This window comes from Piliocolobus tephrosceles, chromosome 14 (assembly GCF_002776525.5).
Source record: "Piliocolobus tephrosceles isolate RC106 chromosome 14, ASM277652v3, whole genome shotgun sequence".
NCBI classification, from domain to species: domain Eukaryota; kingdom Metazoa; phylum Chordata; class Mammalia; order Primates; family Cercopithecidae; genus Piliocolobus; species Piliocolobus tephrosceles.
The window spans coordinates 18,101,097-18,120,956 of NC_045447.1; the positions used below are offsets into that span (position 1 = coordinate 18,101,097).

The 19,860-nt window shown below is 41.8% G+C and overlaps 2 protein-coding genes across 5 annotated transcripts in view; one reads left to right on the forward strand and one right to left on the reverse strand.

The window, feature by feature from the left end:
* Positions 1–6,407: 6,407 nt before the first annotated feature.
* On the reverse strand, positions 6,408–13,728 carry LOC111550364 (putative UDP-GlcNAc:betaGal beta-1,3-N-acetylglucosaminyltransferase LOC100288842). Its single transcript, XM_031934005.1, has 4 exons — positions 13,688–13,728; positions 13,490–13,593; positions 10,018–10,205; positions 6,408–7,740 (listed from the first exon to the last, which is right to left on the reverse strand). Exons 1-4 carry the CDS (start codon positions 13,726–13,728, stop codon positions 6,637–6,639), a joined length of 1,437 nt encoding a protein of 478 aa, XP_031789865.1. The 3' UTR covers positions 6,408–6,636.
* Positions 13,524–19,860, forward strand: part of FBXW2 (F-box and WD repeat domain containing 2) — a 30,886-nt gene continuing 24,549 nt past the window's right edge. For 2 of the 4 annotated variants that reach the window (XM_023223665.1, XM_023223666.1), the window contains exons 1-3: positions 13,524–13,625; positions 13,722–13,830; positions 19,346–19,855. In XM_023223665.1, coding sequence (XP_023079433.1) covers positions 19,366–19,855 — 490 coding nt within the window. In that variant the 5' untranslated portion in view covers positions 13,524–13,625; positions 13,722–13,830; positions 19,346–19,365. Of the gene's footprint in view, positions 13,626–13,721; positions 13,831–13,908; positions 14,093–19,345; positions 19,856–19,860 lie in introns of those variants that run through there. The other 2 variants (XM_023223667.1, XM_031933995.1) reach the window with 2 other exon arrangements.

A 19,860-nucleotide genomic window follows, 5' to 3' on the forward strand; every position in this document is an offset into this window, starting at 1 on the left:
AGAAGAAGAAGAAGAAGAAGAAGAAGAAGAAGAAGAAGAAGAAGAAGAAGAAGAAGAAGAAGAAGAAGAAGAAGAAGAAGAAGAAGAAGAGGAAGAAGAAACAAAGTTAGCAGAAGGAAGGAAATAACAAAGATCAGGGCAGAAAACAATAAAATAGACACCAGAAAAATGACACAAAAGATTAATGAAACTAAGAGTTGGTTTTTTCAAAAGATAAAGTTGATAAACCCTTAGGTAGACTAAATAAGAAAAAAATATGATAAGACTCAAGCAAAATCAGAAATGGAAGAGGAGATATTGCAACTGATAACACAAAAGTACAAAGGATTGGTTGTGTGCAGTGGCTCACGCCTGTAATCCCAGCACTCTGGGAGGCTGAGGCAGGTGATCACTTGAGGTCAGCAGTTCAAAACTAGCCTGGCCAACATGGTAAAACCCTGTCTCTATTAAAAATACAAAAAATTAGCCAGGCATGATGATGTGCACCTGTAATCCCAGCTACTAGTGAGGTGGGAAATTAAAGAAATAAAGAAAAATAAAATTTTAAAAAAAGAGAGAGAAATAAGCTTCCCTGTATTAGGTTGACTTGTCCCAGAGGCAGCAACAGGCACAGCCCAGACCCAGGAAAAGTCTTGATAATACTATCTAATGTGCCCTGAAGACTCTCCCAGCACTCCCTCAACATAACGAGAAAAACAAATTTTCCTTTCTCTTATGGTATGAGTTTATGATTCCTGTTCTCTGTAACTAGTAACTTCAAGTATTCTGTTTTATCTAAGCAGTGGAGTGAAGGCCATAAACCGTCTGAGCAGGCCTGAGATACAGCCACCTGGGCACCATAGTGAAGGTTATGGATAAGCCCGTGCTAGGCACTAGAGCAAACCTAGATAACGGACATCTGGGCTGCACAGCAACAGTCATGTGTAATCCTGAGTTATGAACCTGTCACAGTTTGATTAACTGTCTTTGTTGTGCCTCTGTATCCTTGCTTTCATTCCACTGTAAGCCTGCTTCAAGCTAGCCCACCCTCTTTTTGAAGTGTATATAAAAGTTAAGTGCTGTCTTTGTTCTAGGCCTAGTTTTTGGATATTAAGTCTGCTGGGTCTGAGTGCACTCAATAAAGACCCTCCTGTACATACCCCAAGGTCTGTCTGGTCCTCCTGATTCCCACATCACTAGAGAGGCTGAAGCAGGAGAATCACTTGAACCTGGGAGGCGGAGGTTGCCGTGAGCCAAGACTGCACCAGCCTGGATGAAAGAGCGAGACCCCATCTCAATAAAAAAAAAAAAAAAGGCCGGGCGCGGTGGCTCAAGCCTGTAGTCCCAGCACTTTGGGAGGCCGAGACGGGCGGATCACGAGGTCAGGAGATCGAGACTATCCTGGCTAACACGGTGAAACCCCGTCTCTACTAAAAAATACAAAAAAACTAGCTGGGCGAGGTGGCGGGCGCCTGTAGTCCCAGCTACTCGGGAGGCTGAGGCAGGAGAATGGCGTAAACCCGGGAGGCGGAGCTTGCAGTGAGCTGAGATCCGGCCACTGCACTCCAGCCTGGGTGACAGAGCGAGACTCCGTCTCAAAAAAAAAAAAAAAAAGAAAAAAGAATTTTAAGAGACAACTATGAACAATTATACAACAACAACACGGATAACCTAGAAGAAATGGATACATTCCTGGACACATACAACTCATCAATCCTAAATCATGAGGAAATGGAAAATCTGAACCAACCAGCACAGAGTAAAGAGATTGAATCAGCAATAAAAAATTTCCCGTCAACGAAAAGCCCGGGATCTAATGGTTTCACTGCTGAAGCCATCTACCAAACATTTAAAGAAGAACTAATACCAATCCTTCTCAAACTCTCCCCCGAAAACAGAAGAGGGAATACTTTCAAACTCATTTTGTGAGGTCAGCATTACCCTGATAGAAAAGCCAGACAAAGAGACTATATGAAAAGAAAATTACAAGCCACAAATAAACAAGATCCCAGCCAATATCCCTGATAAACATAGGTACAAAAATCCTCAATAAAATACTAGCAAAGTAAATTCCACAGCACATGAAAGGAATTATTCATCATAATCAAGTGGGATTTATTCCAGGGATGCAAGGATAGCTCAACATACACAAATCTAGAAAGATGATGCACTACATTAACAGAATGAAAGCGAAAAATTATATGAGCATCTCAATAGATGCAAAAAAGGCATATGGCAAAATTCAACATTTTTTCCTGATAAAAACTTTCAAAATTAAAGTATTAAAAGAATGTACCTCTACACAATAAAGGCCACACATGACAAACACATAGCTAACATCATTCTCAACAGAAAAAAAGTTAAAAGCTTCTCCTCCAAAATCAGGAACAAGACAAGGATGCCCACTCTCACCACTTCTGTTCAATATAGTATTGTAAGTCCTAGCCTGAGCAAATAGACAAGAAAAAGAAATAAAATGGGCTGGGTGCAGTGGCCAATGCCTGTAATCCCAGCACTTTGGGAGGCCGAGGCAGGTGGATCACCTGAGGGCAGGAGTTCGAGACCAGCCTGGCCAACATAGTGAAATCTTGTCTCTACTAAAAATACAAAAATCAGCCGGGGGTGGTGCTGGGCGCCTGTAATCCCAACTACTCAGGAGGCTGAGGTAGGAGAATCCCTTGAACCCGGGAGGCGGAGACTGCGGTGAGCTGAGATCATGCCACTACACTCTAGCCTGGGTGACAGAGTGAGACTCCATCTCAAAAAAAAGAAAAAGAAATAAAATTATCCAAATAGGCCAGGTGTGGTAGCTCACACCTGTAACCCCAACACTTTGGGAGGCTGAGGCAGAAGGATCACTTGAGGCCAGGAGTTTGAGACCAGCCTGGGCAACATGGCAAGATCCCATCTCTATAAAAAATACAAAAGTTGTCTGGGTGAGTTGGTGCACACCTGTATGCTCAGCTACTCAGGGGGCTGAGGCAAGAGGATCTATTGAGCTTGGGAGGTCAAGGATGCAGTGAGCTGTGTTCATGCCATTGCACTCCAGCCTGGGCAACAGAGCGAGATCCTGTCTCAAATATATGTATATATATAAAATATAAAAATTTAAAATATATATGTTTCCAAATAGGAAAGGAAGAAGTGAAACTGTCACTGTTTGCTGACAATATGACCTTATAAGAGAAAACCCTAAAGACTCCATCAAAAACCGTTAGAACTGCACTGGGCATGGTGGCTTACGCCTGGAATCCCAGCACTTTGGGAGGCCGAGGTGGGTGGATCACCTGAGGTCAGGAGTTTGAGATCAGCCTGACCAATATGGTGGAACGCTGTCTCTACCAAAAATACAAAAATTAGCCAGGCGTGGTGGCTGGTGCCTGTAGTCCCAGCTACTCGGGAGGCTGAAACAGGAGAATTGCTTGAATCTGGGAGGCGGAGGTTGCAGTGAGCCGAGATTGTGCCACTGCACTCCAGCCTGGGCAACAGAGCGAGACTCCATCTCAAAACAAAACAAAAACTGTTAGAACTGATAACCAAATTCAGTAAAGTTGCAGGGAAAAAAATCAACTTATGAAAATCAGTAGCGTTTTCATATACAACAATGTACTATCTGAAAAAGAAAAGAAGAAAACTATCCTTTTTATAATAGCATCAGAAAAAATCCCAAAATACTTAGGAGTAAATTTAAACAAGGAGATAAAAAAATCTGTGTAATAAAAACTATTAAACGTTGATGAAAGAAATTGAAGATGACACAAATTAGAGAAAAGATATGCCACGTTCATGGAATGGAAGGACTAATGTTAAAATGTCCCTGCTACCTGAAACCATATATAGATTCAATTCAAATCCTAGTAAAACTCCAATGATACCTTTCACAGAAGTAGAAAAAACAATCCTAAGATTCATATGAAAATACGAAAGACTCTGAAAAGCCAAAACACTCTTGAGCAAAAATAGGAAAGCTGAAGGCATCATACTACTGGATTTGATCATCTGTTACAAAACCACAGTAATCTAAATAGTATGTACACTATAAAAATAGACACATAGGCCAATGGAACACAATAAAGAGCCCAGAAGCAAATTCATGCATTGGTAGTCAATTGATTTTTGATAAAGATGCCAAGAACACTCACTGGGAAAAAGATAGTCTTTACAATGAGTGGTTCTGGGAAAACTGGATATCTACTTATAGAATAATAAAAGTATACCCTCATCTCACACTATACACAAAAATCAACTCACAATGGATTAAAGACTTAAATGTAAGACCTTAAATGTAAGATCTGTACAACTACTAGAAGAAAACATAGGTGGAAGAAGCTCCATGACATTGGTCTGAGCAAAGATTTTCTTGGCTATGACCCCTTAAGTATAGGGAACAAAAGCTAAAATAGACAAATGAGATTATATCAAACTATAAAGCTTGTGCATATCAAAAGCAGCAAACAGTGAAGAGATAACCTATGGAATGGGAGAAAATATTTGCAAGCCATATATCTGTTCTGGGGAACAAACAGAAAAGGGACTCAAACAACACAATAGCATGAAAACAAATCACTTGATTTATTTATTTTATTATTATTTTTTTGAGATGGAGTCTCAGACTGTTACCCAGGCTGGAGTGCAGTGGCATGATCTCAGCTCACTGCAACCTCCACCTCTTGGTTTCAAACGATTTTCCTGTGTCAACCTCCACAGTAGCTGGGATTACAGGCATGCACCACCATGTCCAGCTAATTTTTTGTATGTTTAGTAGAGACGGGGTTTCACCCTGTTGGCCAGGCTAGTCTTGAACTATCTCAGGTGATCCACCTGCCTTGGCCTCCCAAAGTGTTGGGATAACAGCCATGAGCCACCGTGCCCTGCCCAAATAACCCGATTTAGAAATGACCAAAGGCCCTAAATAGACATTTCTCAAAAGAATAAGTACAAATGGCCAATAAGTATGTGAAAAAAAAAAAAAAAAAAAAGCTCAATACCACTAATCATCAGGGAAATGCAAAGTAAAACCACAATCAGCCATTATGGTAAACCAATAATACAGCCATTATGGAAGTTCCTCACAAAATTAAAAATAGAACTACCATAAAATCTAGCAATTCCACTACTGGATGTATATCCAAAAGATATTAAAACAGTATGTCAAAGAGATATCTGCACTCTCCATATTCAATGCAGCATTATTCACAAGATTAGTGGCATCTATCTAAGTGTCCACCAGTGCATGAATAAATCAAGAAAATGTAGTATATATCCACAATAAAATGCTATTCAGCCTCATAAATGAAAGAAATCCTGTCATTTCCAACAATATGGATGAACCTGGAGTGCATTATGTTAAGTGAAATAAACCAGGCATTGAAGGACAAATAAGGGCATGAGCTCACTTATATGTGGGGTGTAAAAAAACTCAAATTCATAGAAATAGAGAGTAAATGGAGGTTACCAGAGGCTGGGGGTTGGGAAAACTTGGCAGATATGGCCAAGAGAGCCAACATTTTTGTTAGACATGAGGAGTAAGTTTAAGAGATCTTATCATACATCATGGTCATGACAGTTAACAACAATATATGAATATTTGATAATTGCTAGTAGATTTTAAGTGTTCTCACTACAAAAAAAAAGTCAAGTGATGCATATGTTAAATAGCTTGATTTAGCCATTCAATAGCATATACATATATCAAAACATGTTGTACAACATAAATGTACATTTTTGTCAGTTTATAAAAAAAAACTTGTTATAATAAATTGTATATTGGCCAGGTGTGGTTCCTCACACCTGTAATCCCAACACTTTGGGAGGCTGAGGTGGGAGGATCACTTGAGCCCAGGAGTTCGAGAACAGCCTGGGCAACATGATGAAACCCTCATCTCTACAAAAAATACAAAAATTAGGCCAGGCATGGTGACTCACACCTGTAATCCCAGCACTCTGGGAGGCCGAGGGGGGTGGATCACTTGAGGCCAGGAGTTCGAGATCAGCCTGGCCAACATGGTGAAACCCTGTCTCTACTAAAAATACAAAAAATTAGCCAGGCGTGGTGGTGGGCACTTGTAATCCCAGCTACTTGGGAGGCTGAGGCAGGAGAACTGCTTGAATCGGGAGGCGGAGGTTGTAGTGAGCTAAGATAGTGCCACTGCACTGCAGCCTGGGTGACAGAGTGAGACTCTTGTCTCAAAAACAAACAAACAAACAAAAAAAATTAGCCGGGCATGGTGGCTCATGCCTATAGTCTCAACTACTCAAAAGGCTGAGGTGGGAGGAACCCTTGAGCCCAGGCGGTGGAGGATGCAGTAAGCTGACATTGTGCCACTGCACTCCAGCCTGGGCGACAGAGCCAGATCCTGTCTCAAACAAACAAACAAACAAAAAAACCCAAAAAACAAAACAAACAATGAAACATAATGTTTTCTCTTCTGAAAGAAGTATTTTATTTTGAAAAGAATCATGCTACACCAACTTACATTTCTTAAAATGAGATCTCAGTAATTGAGTACACCAGAGCACAGAAAACATTTTGTACCTTTGCAAGTAAAATTAAAGATTCAGAGAAGCTACATAAAACACAGAAAGAAGGGATGCTTTCCATAACAGGGTAGAAGGTAACTTTAAAATAATAGACTCATAAGGAAAATTAAAGAAATCCTAATCACCAAAATATGTGGGATTGTTTTTTATGGTCTCCATGTGAAAACGTTTAAAGCTGTCAAGGTACGTCAGAAGTTTGCAGGAAACGAGCCCATAGTATGTCTCAAACAGTGTACATTCTTTTCCATCATTAATTTCCTTCCATGCCAGGGGCGTTCCAGGATCTGCAATTTCTGAGGATGTAAAAATGAACTTATAGCAACATCTGTTATATCTAATGTGCCTTTTCCCAGAAAACCTTGAGCTGTGGATGGGTATAAGGCCAACAGACTTAGCACAAATTCCTACAAACACATCAGCTGGCACCATCATGGGTACTTCTTTGAAAACCACATACATCATTCGAGCCACATCTTGGGACATTATAAAGGCCTCACCACTGCAGTAATCTGGGTAGTATTTTTCTGGGTACTCACTAAGAGGGACAAAGTCTCTGTTCTGAGGATCTCTATTGGGTGTAACCTGATGAATAACTCTTCCTACATAGATATCTTCTAGGTGTTCTTTCAGATTGAGAAGATAGTCTACCAAGCTTGGTAGATTGACAAACATCTCTTCATCTACCTTGAGAATGAACAGGGCATTAGGGCAGAAAGCCACAGCCCACTGTATCATTGCCATGATCTTCAGGGTTTGGTTCTCAGAACTGTCCAAGAAGATTCCTTCAATTATATCATTATTCTTACGGGACTCTTTGTTGATCTCTTTCTGGGTAGTCACTGAAACAGGCATTCCCAAAGCAAACAGTGTGGGAATGGGATGCCCTTGGACACTGGTCACATTGCCCCAAGTTTTCCTAATGAGGTCCCGTCTTGTTCCATTTCCTGGGCTACTGAAGATAAGAGACAGCAGAAAAATGTTCTTCCCTTTACATACTTCCGACTGGCTCAGGTCATAATATTTGGAGAGATTACTTCTTAGGGGTTCTATGTTCAATTTTCTTGCCTTATTCTTAATTTCAAGAACTTTCATATCTACATAAGGCAAAGAATTCAGAAAGTATTCCTCCACAAAGTCAGCCCCAAAAAGCAAGGCATGAAATAGGATGACATTAAAAAGAATGAAACACCACTGGTGAGTCCGAAGTCTGCAGAAAGTCACCTAAAAAAGAAAAGGACAAGTGTTCATTCAGGCTTCATCTCTATTCCTGTTTTTGCCCTCACTGAGCCCTATACGGACCTCTCACAGCATTTAGCAGTACACTCTACTTTAAGTGTTTATTGTGATATATTGTTATTATCTATTTCTTCCACTAGATCGTGGTCTCCTGGACAGCAGGCATCGTGTCTCTGTCTTCTCCAGTGCTGCTGATTCCAGTATTTGGCACAAAGTGAACACCGAGTAAAGTGTTAGTTGGTTGTTTTCTTCCTTGTTTAGAAAAAAGCTTGCTTACTTACTATATACAAGGCACTGTCTTGGACATTGGGATTACCAAGAATTGGACACAGACACATGGATATAACTTAACAAGTGGTATCATTGTGATAAAAACCTGCAGGAAAATACATGATGTTCTTTCTTGAATGGGAGCACCTGGATCCATTTCTTCTCTAATTACAAAAGTCAGGGGCTATTTTTCCATGAAGTGGCTGCTTTTGTTAGCCATGGCATCCTGGCTACTATCAAATATTTACATTCTTCTAGTATGACTTTCCAATTCAATCTAATACTGAATCAGAGTTTGTTTTGACAATGTCACCTGGCCGGGCGCGGTGGCTCAAGCCTGTAATCCCAGCACTTTGGGAGGCCGAGACGGGCAGATCACGAGGTCAGGAGATCGAGACCATCCTGGCTAACATGGTGAAACCCAGTCTCTACTAAAAAAAAAAAAAACTAGCCAGGCGAGGTGGTGGGCGCCTGTAGTCCCAGCTACTCGGGAGGCTGAGGCAGGAGAATGGCGTAAACCCGGGAGGCGGAGCTTGCAGTGAGCTGAGATCTGGCCACTGCACTCCAGCCTGGGCGACAGAGCAAGCCTCCATCTCAAAAAAATATAAATAAATAAAGACAATGTCTCCTAATCTATCTGACATTTCCATCGATATGGACAGATTACTGCTATCTGCATAGCACCTCTTCAGAGATTTAAGATAGATCTAGGCCAAACTTACTCTACCTCATCAATGCAGATGGAAACTTTCTGTCTGAAAGGGCATGTGCAGAATTGTAATATAACAGAGCCAGGGAATATTAAATGAATTAAATCCCTTTTCATTGGCTCTTCAATCAATAAAGCCTCCAATAATAATTATTACCTCCTATTATGCACTTGCTTTTGTGCCAGGCATTGTGATAAGCATTTTATGTGTCTTAACTCATTTAGCCTTGGTAATATCTCTTTCAGATAGGTGATTTTCATAATTAAGCTGAGCATCTGAGTAGCTTAGTAATTTGCCCAAGATCACACAGTGGGTAAGAGGTTAGGATAGAGCATGATTTGAACTCAAATCGGTCAGATTCCAAAGCTCACTCTTTTTTTTTTTTTGAGACGGAGTCTCGCTCTTTCTCCCAGGCTGCAGATCTTGGCTCACTGCAACCTCCGCCTCCTGGGTTCAAGCGGTTCTCATGCCTCAGCCTCCTGAGTAGCTGGGATTTCAGGCATCTGCCACCACGCCCAGCTAATTTTGGTATTTTTAGTAGAGATGGGGTTTTGCGATGTTGGCCAGGCTGGTTTCAAACTCCTGATCTCAGGTGATTCGCCCACCTCGGCCTTCCAAAGTGCTGGGATTATAGGTGAGAGCCACTGTGCCCAGCTCCAAAGCTCACTTTTAACCATTGGAGAATCACAACTCCTTTCTTTTCTTTTTTTTCCTTCCTTCCTTCCTTCCTTCCTTCCTTCCTTCCTTCCTTCCTTCCTTCCCTTCCTTCCTTTCCTTCTTTCCCTCCCTCCCTCCCTTCTTCCCTTGCTTGCTCTTTCTTTCTTTCTCTTTATTTTTGAGACAGAGTCTCATTCTGTGGCCCAGGCTAGAGTGTAGTGGCATGATCTTGGCTCACTGCAACCTCCACCTCCCAGGTTCAAGAGATTCTCCTGCCTCAGCCTCCCAAGTAGCTGGGATTACAGGCGTGCATGACCACTCCCAGGTAATGTTTGTACTTTTAGTAGAGACGGGGTTTCACCACATTGGCTAGGGTGGTCTTGAACTCCTGACCTCAGGTGATCCACCTGCCTCGGCCTCCCAAAGAGCTGAGATGACAGGCGTGAGCCACCACGCCCGGCCCCCATGTTCTTTAAATAGTCAAAAAACACAACAAAACAAAAAAACCCAGCAATGATAACCTGAACTCCTTTCCATTTTCTCATTTACACATAGAAAAAGTTTCAGCTTCCTCAAAGCCTATTTTACTAGATATCAAATGTTTTAAAGATTATAAGAAACTTACTTGCATGTTGCCTGTGAGCAATTTCAGGGTCTTAGAAATTATTGAGTTCAGATGCCAAGTTATGCCCAAATGCATCTCAGGATCACTCCAGTCCAACAGCAATTGCGGTAAAGTACTTTGTGCCTCAACCTTTGAGGATAAGGTTTCTTGCCGATCAACCTGAGCTTTGATCCTAGAATACCTGCTGACTGCACAGGAGAGTAGGTGCTGATCATGTTACAGCTAGAGTGAATCCAGAACAAAGAATAGAAAAAGCAAACCTCTTCAAATGCTTCCAACCCTGTGTACTTCATGAAACTGACCCCATGTCTTTATACTGAGTTCCTGGTAAAGTATGTGTGGAAATTCAAAGAACAGTTACCCAGGTCACTTCTCCACAGCATCGCTGCGCAAGTAGATACAACCTATATTTTTGGAGTGCATCTCAAGAAACTAAACAGCTGCAGTAATGCCTGCTCCCTGGTACATACACATGCAAAAACTGTGCTAGACATAGAAAAATATTTTTCATCTGTAGTGGGTGTGTTATTTTCTCCCAAAGAAACATCATCTGCTGAGGTCTGGTGTATGGTTCATTGGGAAAGATTCAGAATCCCTAGTATGGGCTATGCAAGCACTTTACTAAATCAATTTTAAGTCATCTGAACTACCTCCCCCAGGCAAGTTTAGCTCAAGATGGAAGACAACATATAGTCCATTTTAGCCGGAATTGAAGAAACTAAACATTTGATGTTTTCTCTTTTCCTGGAGTATGCATGTGTAGGAATTATCCCAAACATCATTTTTACCAGCAAGTTTATTTCAAGAAAATAAACAACATTCAGCATATTTTCATGTTCCTGTCACACAAGCAATTATACTGATCATTCTGTTCTCATAGCAGGCTATATTTTATCCTTTCCTTCAACATCCAACAGCCATTTACAACAGCTTTTGTAATTCTTTGGCTAGGAATAACTTCTTATATTTAAAGCTATGTTTTCTCAGCAATCATCACACAATCTTGAAAATATTTACAAGGTGGGAAAAAAATCTAACCTAAAATTTCAAATGAAAGGGAATTTTACATATATTGAATTTAACAATTTTACATATACTGAAATTAACAATTGAATAGGTCTTATATCTAATTAAATATTACTTCCATTTTGCAATTTAAAACATGTTTTATAGTCATTAATTTTGCTCCTGGATCCCCTCTGGGCTTAAATTTGCACAATTTGGTTTCTTTGTTATGAGAGGTCCAAACAATATTATCTCTGGGGCAGCTCCATCTGCACTTTTCAATTTGATTCATCAAACTGTACTGGGGTTGAGAATGTTTGCTCCAGAGATACGGGTGCTTGATTTTCTTGATTACCCTGCTACTGCCTTCCCTTTCATAGAAAGTATCCAATCTGTATTATCCATGTCTGCCTAAATGTCTTATAATGCTGTCATCAGTCATGTTCTGACTTAGAAGTCCAGAGTGAGTGACATCCTGTTGCTTAGGAAATCAAATTTGCTCTCTTGAGACCTTACTTTTAGGACACCATAATTGACTTCCACCCCACATAATCAATTTTTATTTCCCTTGTTTCAAGTATCCTAGATGAAGTCAGGATGCTTGGAAACTTGGCTATGCTCTACTGTCTACTGGATATGTGTCTCTGTCATTGTTTATGTTATATTATTGGACTGTGCTATCAAGCATGGTAGCCATTAGCCACATGTGGCTATTAAAATTAAATAAAATTAAGAATTTAGTTCATTTACATCAGGTACTTTTCAAGTGTTCAGTAGCCACAAGAGGCTAGTGACTGCCTTATTGGACAGCACCAAGAGAACAACTCCATCATTGGCAAAAGGCCTATTGGACAGTGTTGGTATAAGATGCATGTGAATGTGTGTGTATGCATATATGGTTTAGGAACCCTTACAGAGAAACAAGGATAACTTATGTGATGGGCATCATGGTTCACCCCTGTAATCCGAGCACTTTTTGGGAGGCCTAGGCAGGTGGATCACTTGAGCCTAGGAGTACAAGACCAGCCCGGGCAACATAGCGAAACCCTGCCTCTACAAAAATACACACATACACACACACACACAATTAGCTGGGCATGGTGACACGCATCTACTCAGGAGGCTGAGGTGGGAGGATCGCTTGAGCCTGGAGAAGTTGAGGCTGCAATGAGCCAAGATCGTTGTCACTGCACTCCAGCCTGGGCGACAGAGTGATACGTTGCCTCAAAAAAAAAAAAAAAAAAAAAAAAAAAAAAAAATTGGATATCTTGTGCTCTGAAGTCAGTTTGGGTTGAAATCCAATGACAGCCATTTACTATGACCTTAGGCAAGATGCCTAAACCTCTTTTGATTTCAGTTTCCCCATCTCTAAAAACGGGCTTAATAATAGTTACTAGCTTGTGCAGTTGTTGTGGGAGCTGAGTGAGATGGTACACAACAAGTGTTGAGTAAGAGTGCGTGGAATTTTTTAGCTCAGTTTTAGTTCTTGAAGCAAAAAGGTTTGCATGCTTAATTTCCTTCAATCCTCAGAACCTACCGATGGGGAGTTCCCTATAATTTCTATGCAGATGAAGCAAAGTCTGAGAGGTTAAGTAACCAGGCCATAGCCAGAGTGTAAATGTTGTGATTCATTCAAATCTACATCACTTGACTGTTTTTTTTCATTCAACAACTTCCTTACCTTGCTTTCTTTCTTTCCTTTTCACATGCCTTACTTAGTCTATCTGTCTTCCTCCTAATAGATGTTAAGCCCCAGGCGGTCAGGAATTTTTGCGTTTTTTGTTCACGAACCCTATCCCCTAGAATAGTGTTCAGGATAAAGAGGTGCCCAACAGGTTGTATGAATTTGGACACGTCTCAACTTCCCTGAGCCACAGCTCCCTCTCCTCCGAAAATGAGGCTAATAAGAAAGCCTAGGCCGGGCGCGGTGGCTCAAGCCTGTAATCCCAGCACTTTGGGAGGCCGAGACGGGCGGATCACGAGGTCAGGAGATCGAGACCATCCTGGCTAACACGGTGAAACCCCGTCTCTACTAAAAATACAAAAAACTAGCCGGGCGAAGTGGTGGGCGCCTGTAGTCCCAGCTACTCGGGAGGCTGAGGCAGGAGAATGGCATAAACCCGGGAGGCGGAGCTTGCAGTGAGCTGAGATCCGGCCACTGCGCTCCAGCCTGGGCGACAGAGCAAGACTCCGTCTCAAAAAAAAAAAAAAAAAAAAAAAAAAAAAAAAAAAAGAAAGCCTACTGCAGAGCTGGTGCAAGATCGGATTGGAGGAGCGACACAAAAGCGCTGTGCAAACCTGGATGTACGGTACGAAAAGAAGCTCTGTTCTAGGTTGCACCCGGCCTAAGCATCGTGAGGGCCGCGCGGCGAGCGTTCAACTTCCCGGGACGCTCTCCTCCCATCCCCTACTCCCGGCCTCCAGCCTCCCGCCTCCCCCCCCCCACCACCCACCACCCACCACCCACCTCCGGGCGGGGACCGGAAGTGCAGCCGCTTCCGCCGGGCGCCGCAGCGCTGAGGGACGCGCAGAGATGACGCAGGCAGCACCGGAAGCCGCTCCCCAGTGGGGCTGTAGACCGGGAGCGGCGGCCGCAGGTCCAGGTCTGTATGCGAGGCGGGGCCGGTCGGGGAGGGGACTTTCAGGCGCCCGCGCCTCTGCTGACCTGCCGCGCCTTGGCTGTTTTTCTCTCCCTGCAGGCGCCATGGCTGCGGAGCGGACCCGGCCGCTGCGAGGCTCTGGCGGCCCGAGCGTGCCTAGTAGCTGTGAACCCGGCGCGAGGTCCCGGGCCCCGGGGCGCTCGCTCAGGTCAGTGCCGCGCGGAACGCGGTTCCGAGAGCAAGGGACCTGGGAGCGACGAATGGGTTGATGGGATCTGGATTTTAGAAATGGGAAAACAGGGTTTCGGAGTTAGTGCCTCCTACTGCCTCCATTTCCTTAGTTGCAAAATGAGTTAACAGTGATGTCCCAGGGCTACCAAACGTTTGAAAGATGATCAAGTGTGATGAGGTGGTTTATGAAGTACAAAGAGCTGTGCTGCGCCATAATTGTGGGCATGCCGTGAAAACAGGTGTTGTGGGGGGTGCTGCTTGAAGTAAAGCAAAGATAACAATATTAATGCTAAGTAAAAATGGTAACTGACATTTGCTGTAGGCTTACAGCGTGCCGGGTACTGTGCTAAACGCTTTACGTGCACTATCTTGTTTAACCCTCATAAAAGCCCTTGTAGGTAATGCTCTTCGTGGCTGTATTTTACAAGTGAGGAAACGGCGTGAGACAGGTGAAGTGTTTTGCCCAAGGTCACCCAGCAACAAGTGGAGTTGCAGAACGCATTTTTATAAACATTATTTGTATTCTTTCAAAGCTTTAAAAAATTCACCTTAAAACTAAAGGCTGTCTTTTGATAGTATATCATACTTACATGGTTTTCAGTTTTAAAAGGTATACGATAAAAGGGGACCTCTCATTCCTTTTCTCCAGTTCTGTCTGGAGGCAACCAGGGTTGTCAGCTTCTTGAATATTCAGAATACATTTTATGCATATGTAAGTTTATAGGTGTTATACATTTTCTTTTTTTTTTTTTTTTTTTTTGAGACGGAGTCTCGCTCTGTCGCCCAAGCTGGAGTGCAGTGGCCAGATCTCAGCTCACTGCAAGCTCCGCCTCCCGGGTTCACGCCATTCTCCTGTCTCAGCCTCCCGAGTAGCTGGGACTACAGGCGCCCGCCAACACGCCCGGCTAATTTTTTGTATTTTAGTAGAGACGGGGTTTCACCGTGTTAGCCAGGATGGTCTCGATCTCCTGACCTTGTGATCCGCCCGTCTCGGCCTCCCAAAGTGCTAGGATTACAGGCTTGAGCCACCGCGCCCGGCAGTGTTATACATTTTCAACGCCTCTGTACTCCTTGATAAGAAAAGGGGGGGAAATGAAGCCTCCTCCCCTCTAACACTAACAATTATGTTGCTTTCACTCTTGACTAGGCCAAGTTCTCATGGAGGAGGAGGAGGGGAAAACACATTTACACTGTTTTTCAGAAGGTCCTGTCTCTAACACCTCAGAGTATAGGTTTGGGGAGGGTGGGTACTGGGCAAAATATTGAGCCTGCTACTTCCTATGCCATTCTGGGAAAGCCACTCCACTTCTTGAGCCATAAATTTCCTCATCATGTTAGTTAAGGGCGGCATTACTGATATCTTCCATGAGGTTATGAAGATCAAATGAGATGTTTATGAAGATCAAATGAGATGTTTACCAATGGTACTTTTTCTTTAAAACCAATATAAATATGTGAGTTGCCTAAGGTAACATAGGGAGTTAATGGCAGAACCTGAGACCAAACCCGGGCTCTCTTTTTCCAATTTAGGAGTCTTTTTGTTACATGACCCACTTTGTGATTATTGATACTGAATGCAAGAGGGCAAGTTGAATGTTAACTCTGAGGTAGGGGCGTGGGGTAAGGGGGCCAAACAGCAGGGAATGTAGATAGAATAAGGCACCTGCTGGGAAACGAGAGCCTGCAATAAACAGGTTCTCTTTTCTTTTCTTTTCTTTTCTTTTTTTTTTTTTTTTTTTTGAGACGGAGTCTCGCTTTGTTGCCCAGGCTGGAGTGCAGTGGCGCCATCTCGGCTCACTGCAAGCTCCGTCTCCCGGGTTCACGCCATTCTACTACCTCAGCCTACAGGCGCCGGCTACCACACCCGGCTAATTTTTTTTGTATTTTTAGTAGAGACGGGGTTTCACTGTGTTAGTCAGGATGGTCTCAATCTCCTGACCTCGTGATCCGCCCCCCTCGGCGTTTCAAAGTGCTGGGATTACAGGCGTGAGCCACCGCGCCCGGCCAACAGGTGCTCTTAATTATCAAATTAAACCCCTAGTAAGTTTGAGCCCTTGAGTTTTTCTTCCGGGTATTTTGAAGAGAAACTTTGTGGTAAGATGATAGGGTCGAAAGAGATGTTAGTGGTCATGTCCATTCCAGCCTCAGTGTCACAAAAATCTTTCCTGCCAGGTATTCATAGTAATAAAACTAACAAAAAGTACCATTTGAGTTTTTACCCCTAGACTGTACACTGTGCTAAGCATGTCCTTGCTATATTTCTGAGTTTCACCCCTCAAGTTGGATGATAGCTTCCATTTTACAGATGATAAAACTGAAGCTTAAAAGTTAGTTGGACATGCCCGTAATGACATAGGAAGTGGTTGAATCAGTAAAACATTTAACCTCAAAGCATTTTCATGTATCACATTCTGCCTCTGTGTGCAACTGCCCTTGACTGTTCGTGGTAATGGGAAACTAACTACTCTGGAGGGAGCTATTCCATTGTTGGAAAGCGCTGAGATTTAAAAGCTCCTCATGTTGAATTGAAATCCCATTTCCTGAGGTTTGTGCAACCAGTATATGATATTTCTAGAGGGTGCCTAAAAGAGTCCAGTTTAGACCTGTTACCTTAGAAAGCCCCCTCCAAAGTTAGTTGATCCTTTTAGAAAAGTGAAAAATTGGTGTTTTTTAATAATGCATTCTGCAGTTAGTGAGACTTGCTTTTTTAGGGGGAAAAAATGCCTTTTTCAGAATAATCAGAGGTGAACTGCTCAATCCTACAAGGGATTGAGTGGTTTAAAAGGCAATCTAAAAGTTGGGAAAATTTTTTTTATTAAGAGTTAGGAGAATATTTATTTTTATTTATTTATTTATTTTTGAGATGGAGTCTCAATCTGTTGCCCAGGCTGGAGTGCAGTGGCCGGATCTTGGCTCACTGCAAGCTCCGCCTCCCGGGTTTACGCCATTCTCCTGCCTCAGCCTCCAGAGTAGCTGGGACTACAGGCGCCTGCCACCTTGCCCGGCTAGTTTTTTGTATTTTTTAGTAGAGACGGGGTTTCACCGTGTTAGCCAGGATGGTCTTGATCTCCTGACCTCGTGATCCGCCCGTCTGGGCCTCCCAAAGTGCTGGGATTACAGGCTTGAGCCACCGTGCCCGGCCAGGAGAATATTTAAATCTCAGATATGGCTGAGCTTTTTAGAGGTGCTCTCTGAAAAAGCTTCTTCCATAATCTTTAGCGGTGTCATGGGCACATTAATTTGGCTTTTTTTTAAAAATTATACTTTAAGTTCTAGGATACATGTGCACAACGTGCAGGTTTGTTACATAGGTATACATGTGAATTTGGCATGTTACAGTATGTCTCTTAGATATTTGTGAATGGTGGGAACCTGATAAGATTTTAATGAGTATTCTAAATTTGCCTTGTAGCCGTTTGAGTAACAATTCAGCTCACTTAAATATAAGCATTTCTACAATAGATGTGTGTCAGCACATGTGTGTATGTGTGTATATGTAGATGTGAGGGAGGAAGCGTTCCACACCACACTTTTCACTGTTAAAAATGTTTCCGGAGCAGGTGTTTTGGTGTGTGTTTTTAATTGACCAATATTAATTAACTAGCTATTGTGACAGTATGCAGATGCCCACAGAAGATAATTGCTTTGTCTTGTTGCAAATTATTTTTTAAAAGTAGAGATTTTGAAGAAATGTTATATAGATAAGAGGATTGTTAGGATTTAGAGGAAGGAGGGGGCTTGTTATTGCGTGATAAGTCGATAAAACTTTTAGCCGTCTGATTATTTTTTGTCAGCTAAGTACATTTTTAATACAAATTAATAAATCCTTTCTAGCCCAAACTTTGGCTTCAGAAGTATTATCTTGAAGTCTAGTCACAGTTCCAGAAATCAAAACTATTCGCAGATATGTCATTGCAAGGTTTGGTTGCTTCTACTAATAAATCAGACTGCTTATTTGTCTAAGAATGTTATTGCCAGTTTTGATATTGGACACTCACGATTTTACTCACCTTACATTAATAAAGTTGGAAGATCTTGCTTTTTGTGTAGACCTGATCTAGGTGATATGTCTGGAAAGAAATTAACTTTCCTTTTTCACATTAATTTGGACATATGTTTTTAAAATTAATATGACAGTCTCGTGAGAAACTGAGTATTCAGAAGGAAAGTTTTTATTAAATCGTGAAAATATTTAAATATATGGAAATAAAGAGAATAATAAATCCCTAAATAAAGAGAATAATAAAACCCATCACCCAGCATTAACATCTATCAACACGTAGTCTTGAGAAAGATAGTTTTTACTGGTTATTTTTTTGTTATCTTTCATTAGTTTAATCCTCATTAAGAGTGAATTAACACCAGTTGACACTAATGCAGGATACTTTAAAAAAATTATTTGTTACAGTTAGCCCAGGAGCAATTTGTCGTTCTCCTAAAGGAGAAAATAGTCTAATGGGTAGACACACTACCCCTAGATCTTACCACTAGGTCGTGGTTCTCCTGGTTGTCACTTATTTCAGAGAGAGAGCTTGGTACCCTGATCTTGAGAACACTGGCATCCAGTCTGTTCTGCGGCCATTTAAGAGCCCTGTGAACATAGGCAAATCACATACCTTCTCTAACCTGTGGTTTCCTCATTTGCAAAGTGAAGATTATAATGTCTATTTTTTGGTGTTTTATAAAAATAAGGATTATTAATTTGCTTTATTTGTGCAAATTAATAATCCTCATGGCTCCCTGGGGCACATGGTTAAGAGTTGTCACTACCTCATACGAGGCTTATAAAAACAGACTAAGGCCAAAAAAGGTCTTTGGTAATTCATGTTAGAAACAGGCAGTGCCATAAAGAAGTTGGAAGAACCAGAATTCCTGAGGCAGATAACTTACTACACCTGTTTACTTTTCTTCCTTAAACCTTTTCATCTGAACATCTGTTGCAAAACCAAGTAGTCAGTTCTATGATTTTGGTGACAGGTTGTGCCTGCCATGATAATCAGTGTCTCAGGTTACTGCTCAGGAAACTTGTTTCTGATTGTCACATCCTGGTGCTTGCTGTTGTGATTTTCGTACTCAAATAGAATGTATTAAGGAATTCATTAAGGAAATTGTTTTATAATGGTTTTGATTGGGGAGGGGTGTATTATAAAATACACTGTTTGATAATGAATTGTTGGTAAATATTACTATGAAGATGCATGTAGCATGTGCTAGACTTCGAAAGGAATAAGTCACACACACCAATCTGTTTCACTGACTTATGTTTTGGAGATCATGATTTGTTAAAGTATGTTTTCTCAAATGTGTTTTCTTTTGTGTGCATGGAAAGTGTTCAGATAAATATAGTGTATTAACTGTAAAGTTGTAATGTAACTATGCATAAAGTTGTAATGGCAGATTTTTTACACTAATTTTTAATACTTCATTTGTTAGCAGTCTTGCTTGAACAGTCTTTTTGAGCAGAACTAATACAATATTTTGATGTGCCACAGGTAAAATTTTCCATAACCTTATGGAGAGAAAGGACTTTGAGACATGGCTTGATAACATTTCTGTTACATTTCTTTCTCTGACGGACTTGCAGAAAAATGAAACTCTGGATCACCTGATTAGTCTGAGTGGGGCAGTCCAGCTCAGGCATCTCTCCAATAACCTAGAGACTCTCCTCAAGCGGGACTTCCTCAAACTCCTTCCCCTGGAGCTCAGTTTTTATTTGTTAAAATGGCTCGATCCTCAGACTTTACTCACATGCTGCCTCGTCTCTAAACAGTGGAATAAGGTGATAAGTGCCTGTACAGAGGTGTGGCAGACTGCATGTAAAAATTTGGGCTGGCAGATAGATGATTCTGTTCAGGACGCTTTGCACTGGAAGAAGGTTTATTTGAAGGCTATTTTGAGAATGAAGCAACTGGAGGACCATGAAGCCTTTGAGACCTCATCATTAATTGGACACAGTGCCAGAGTGTATGCACTTTACTACAAAGATGGACTTCTCTGTACAGGTAAG

What these genes read in the sequence shown, in the direction of transcription:
- LOC111550364 (XM_031934005.1), bottom strand. Translation starts at nt 13,728, where the DNA reads ATGGCGCCTGCAGGGAGAGAAAAACAGCCAAGGCGCGGCAG. An exon ending in CTTCCGGTCCCCGCCCGGAG is followed by an intron (nt 10,206 to 13,489) that starts GTGGGTGGTGGG and finishes TCTCCTGTGCAG; the next exon opens with TCAGCAGGTATTCTAGGATC. An exon ending in TGCTCACAGGCAACATGCAA is followed by an intron (nt 7,741 to 10,017) that starts GTAAGTTTCTTA and finishes TTTCTTTTTTAG; the next exon opens with GTGACTTTCTGCAGACTTCG.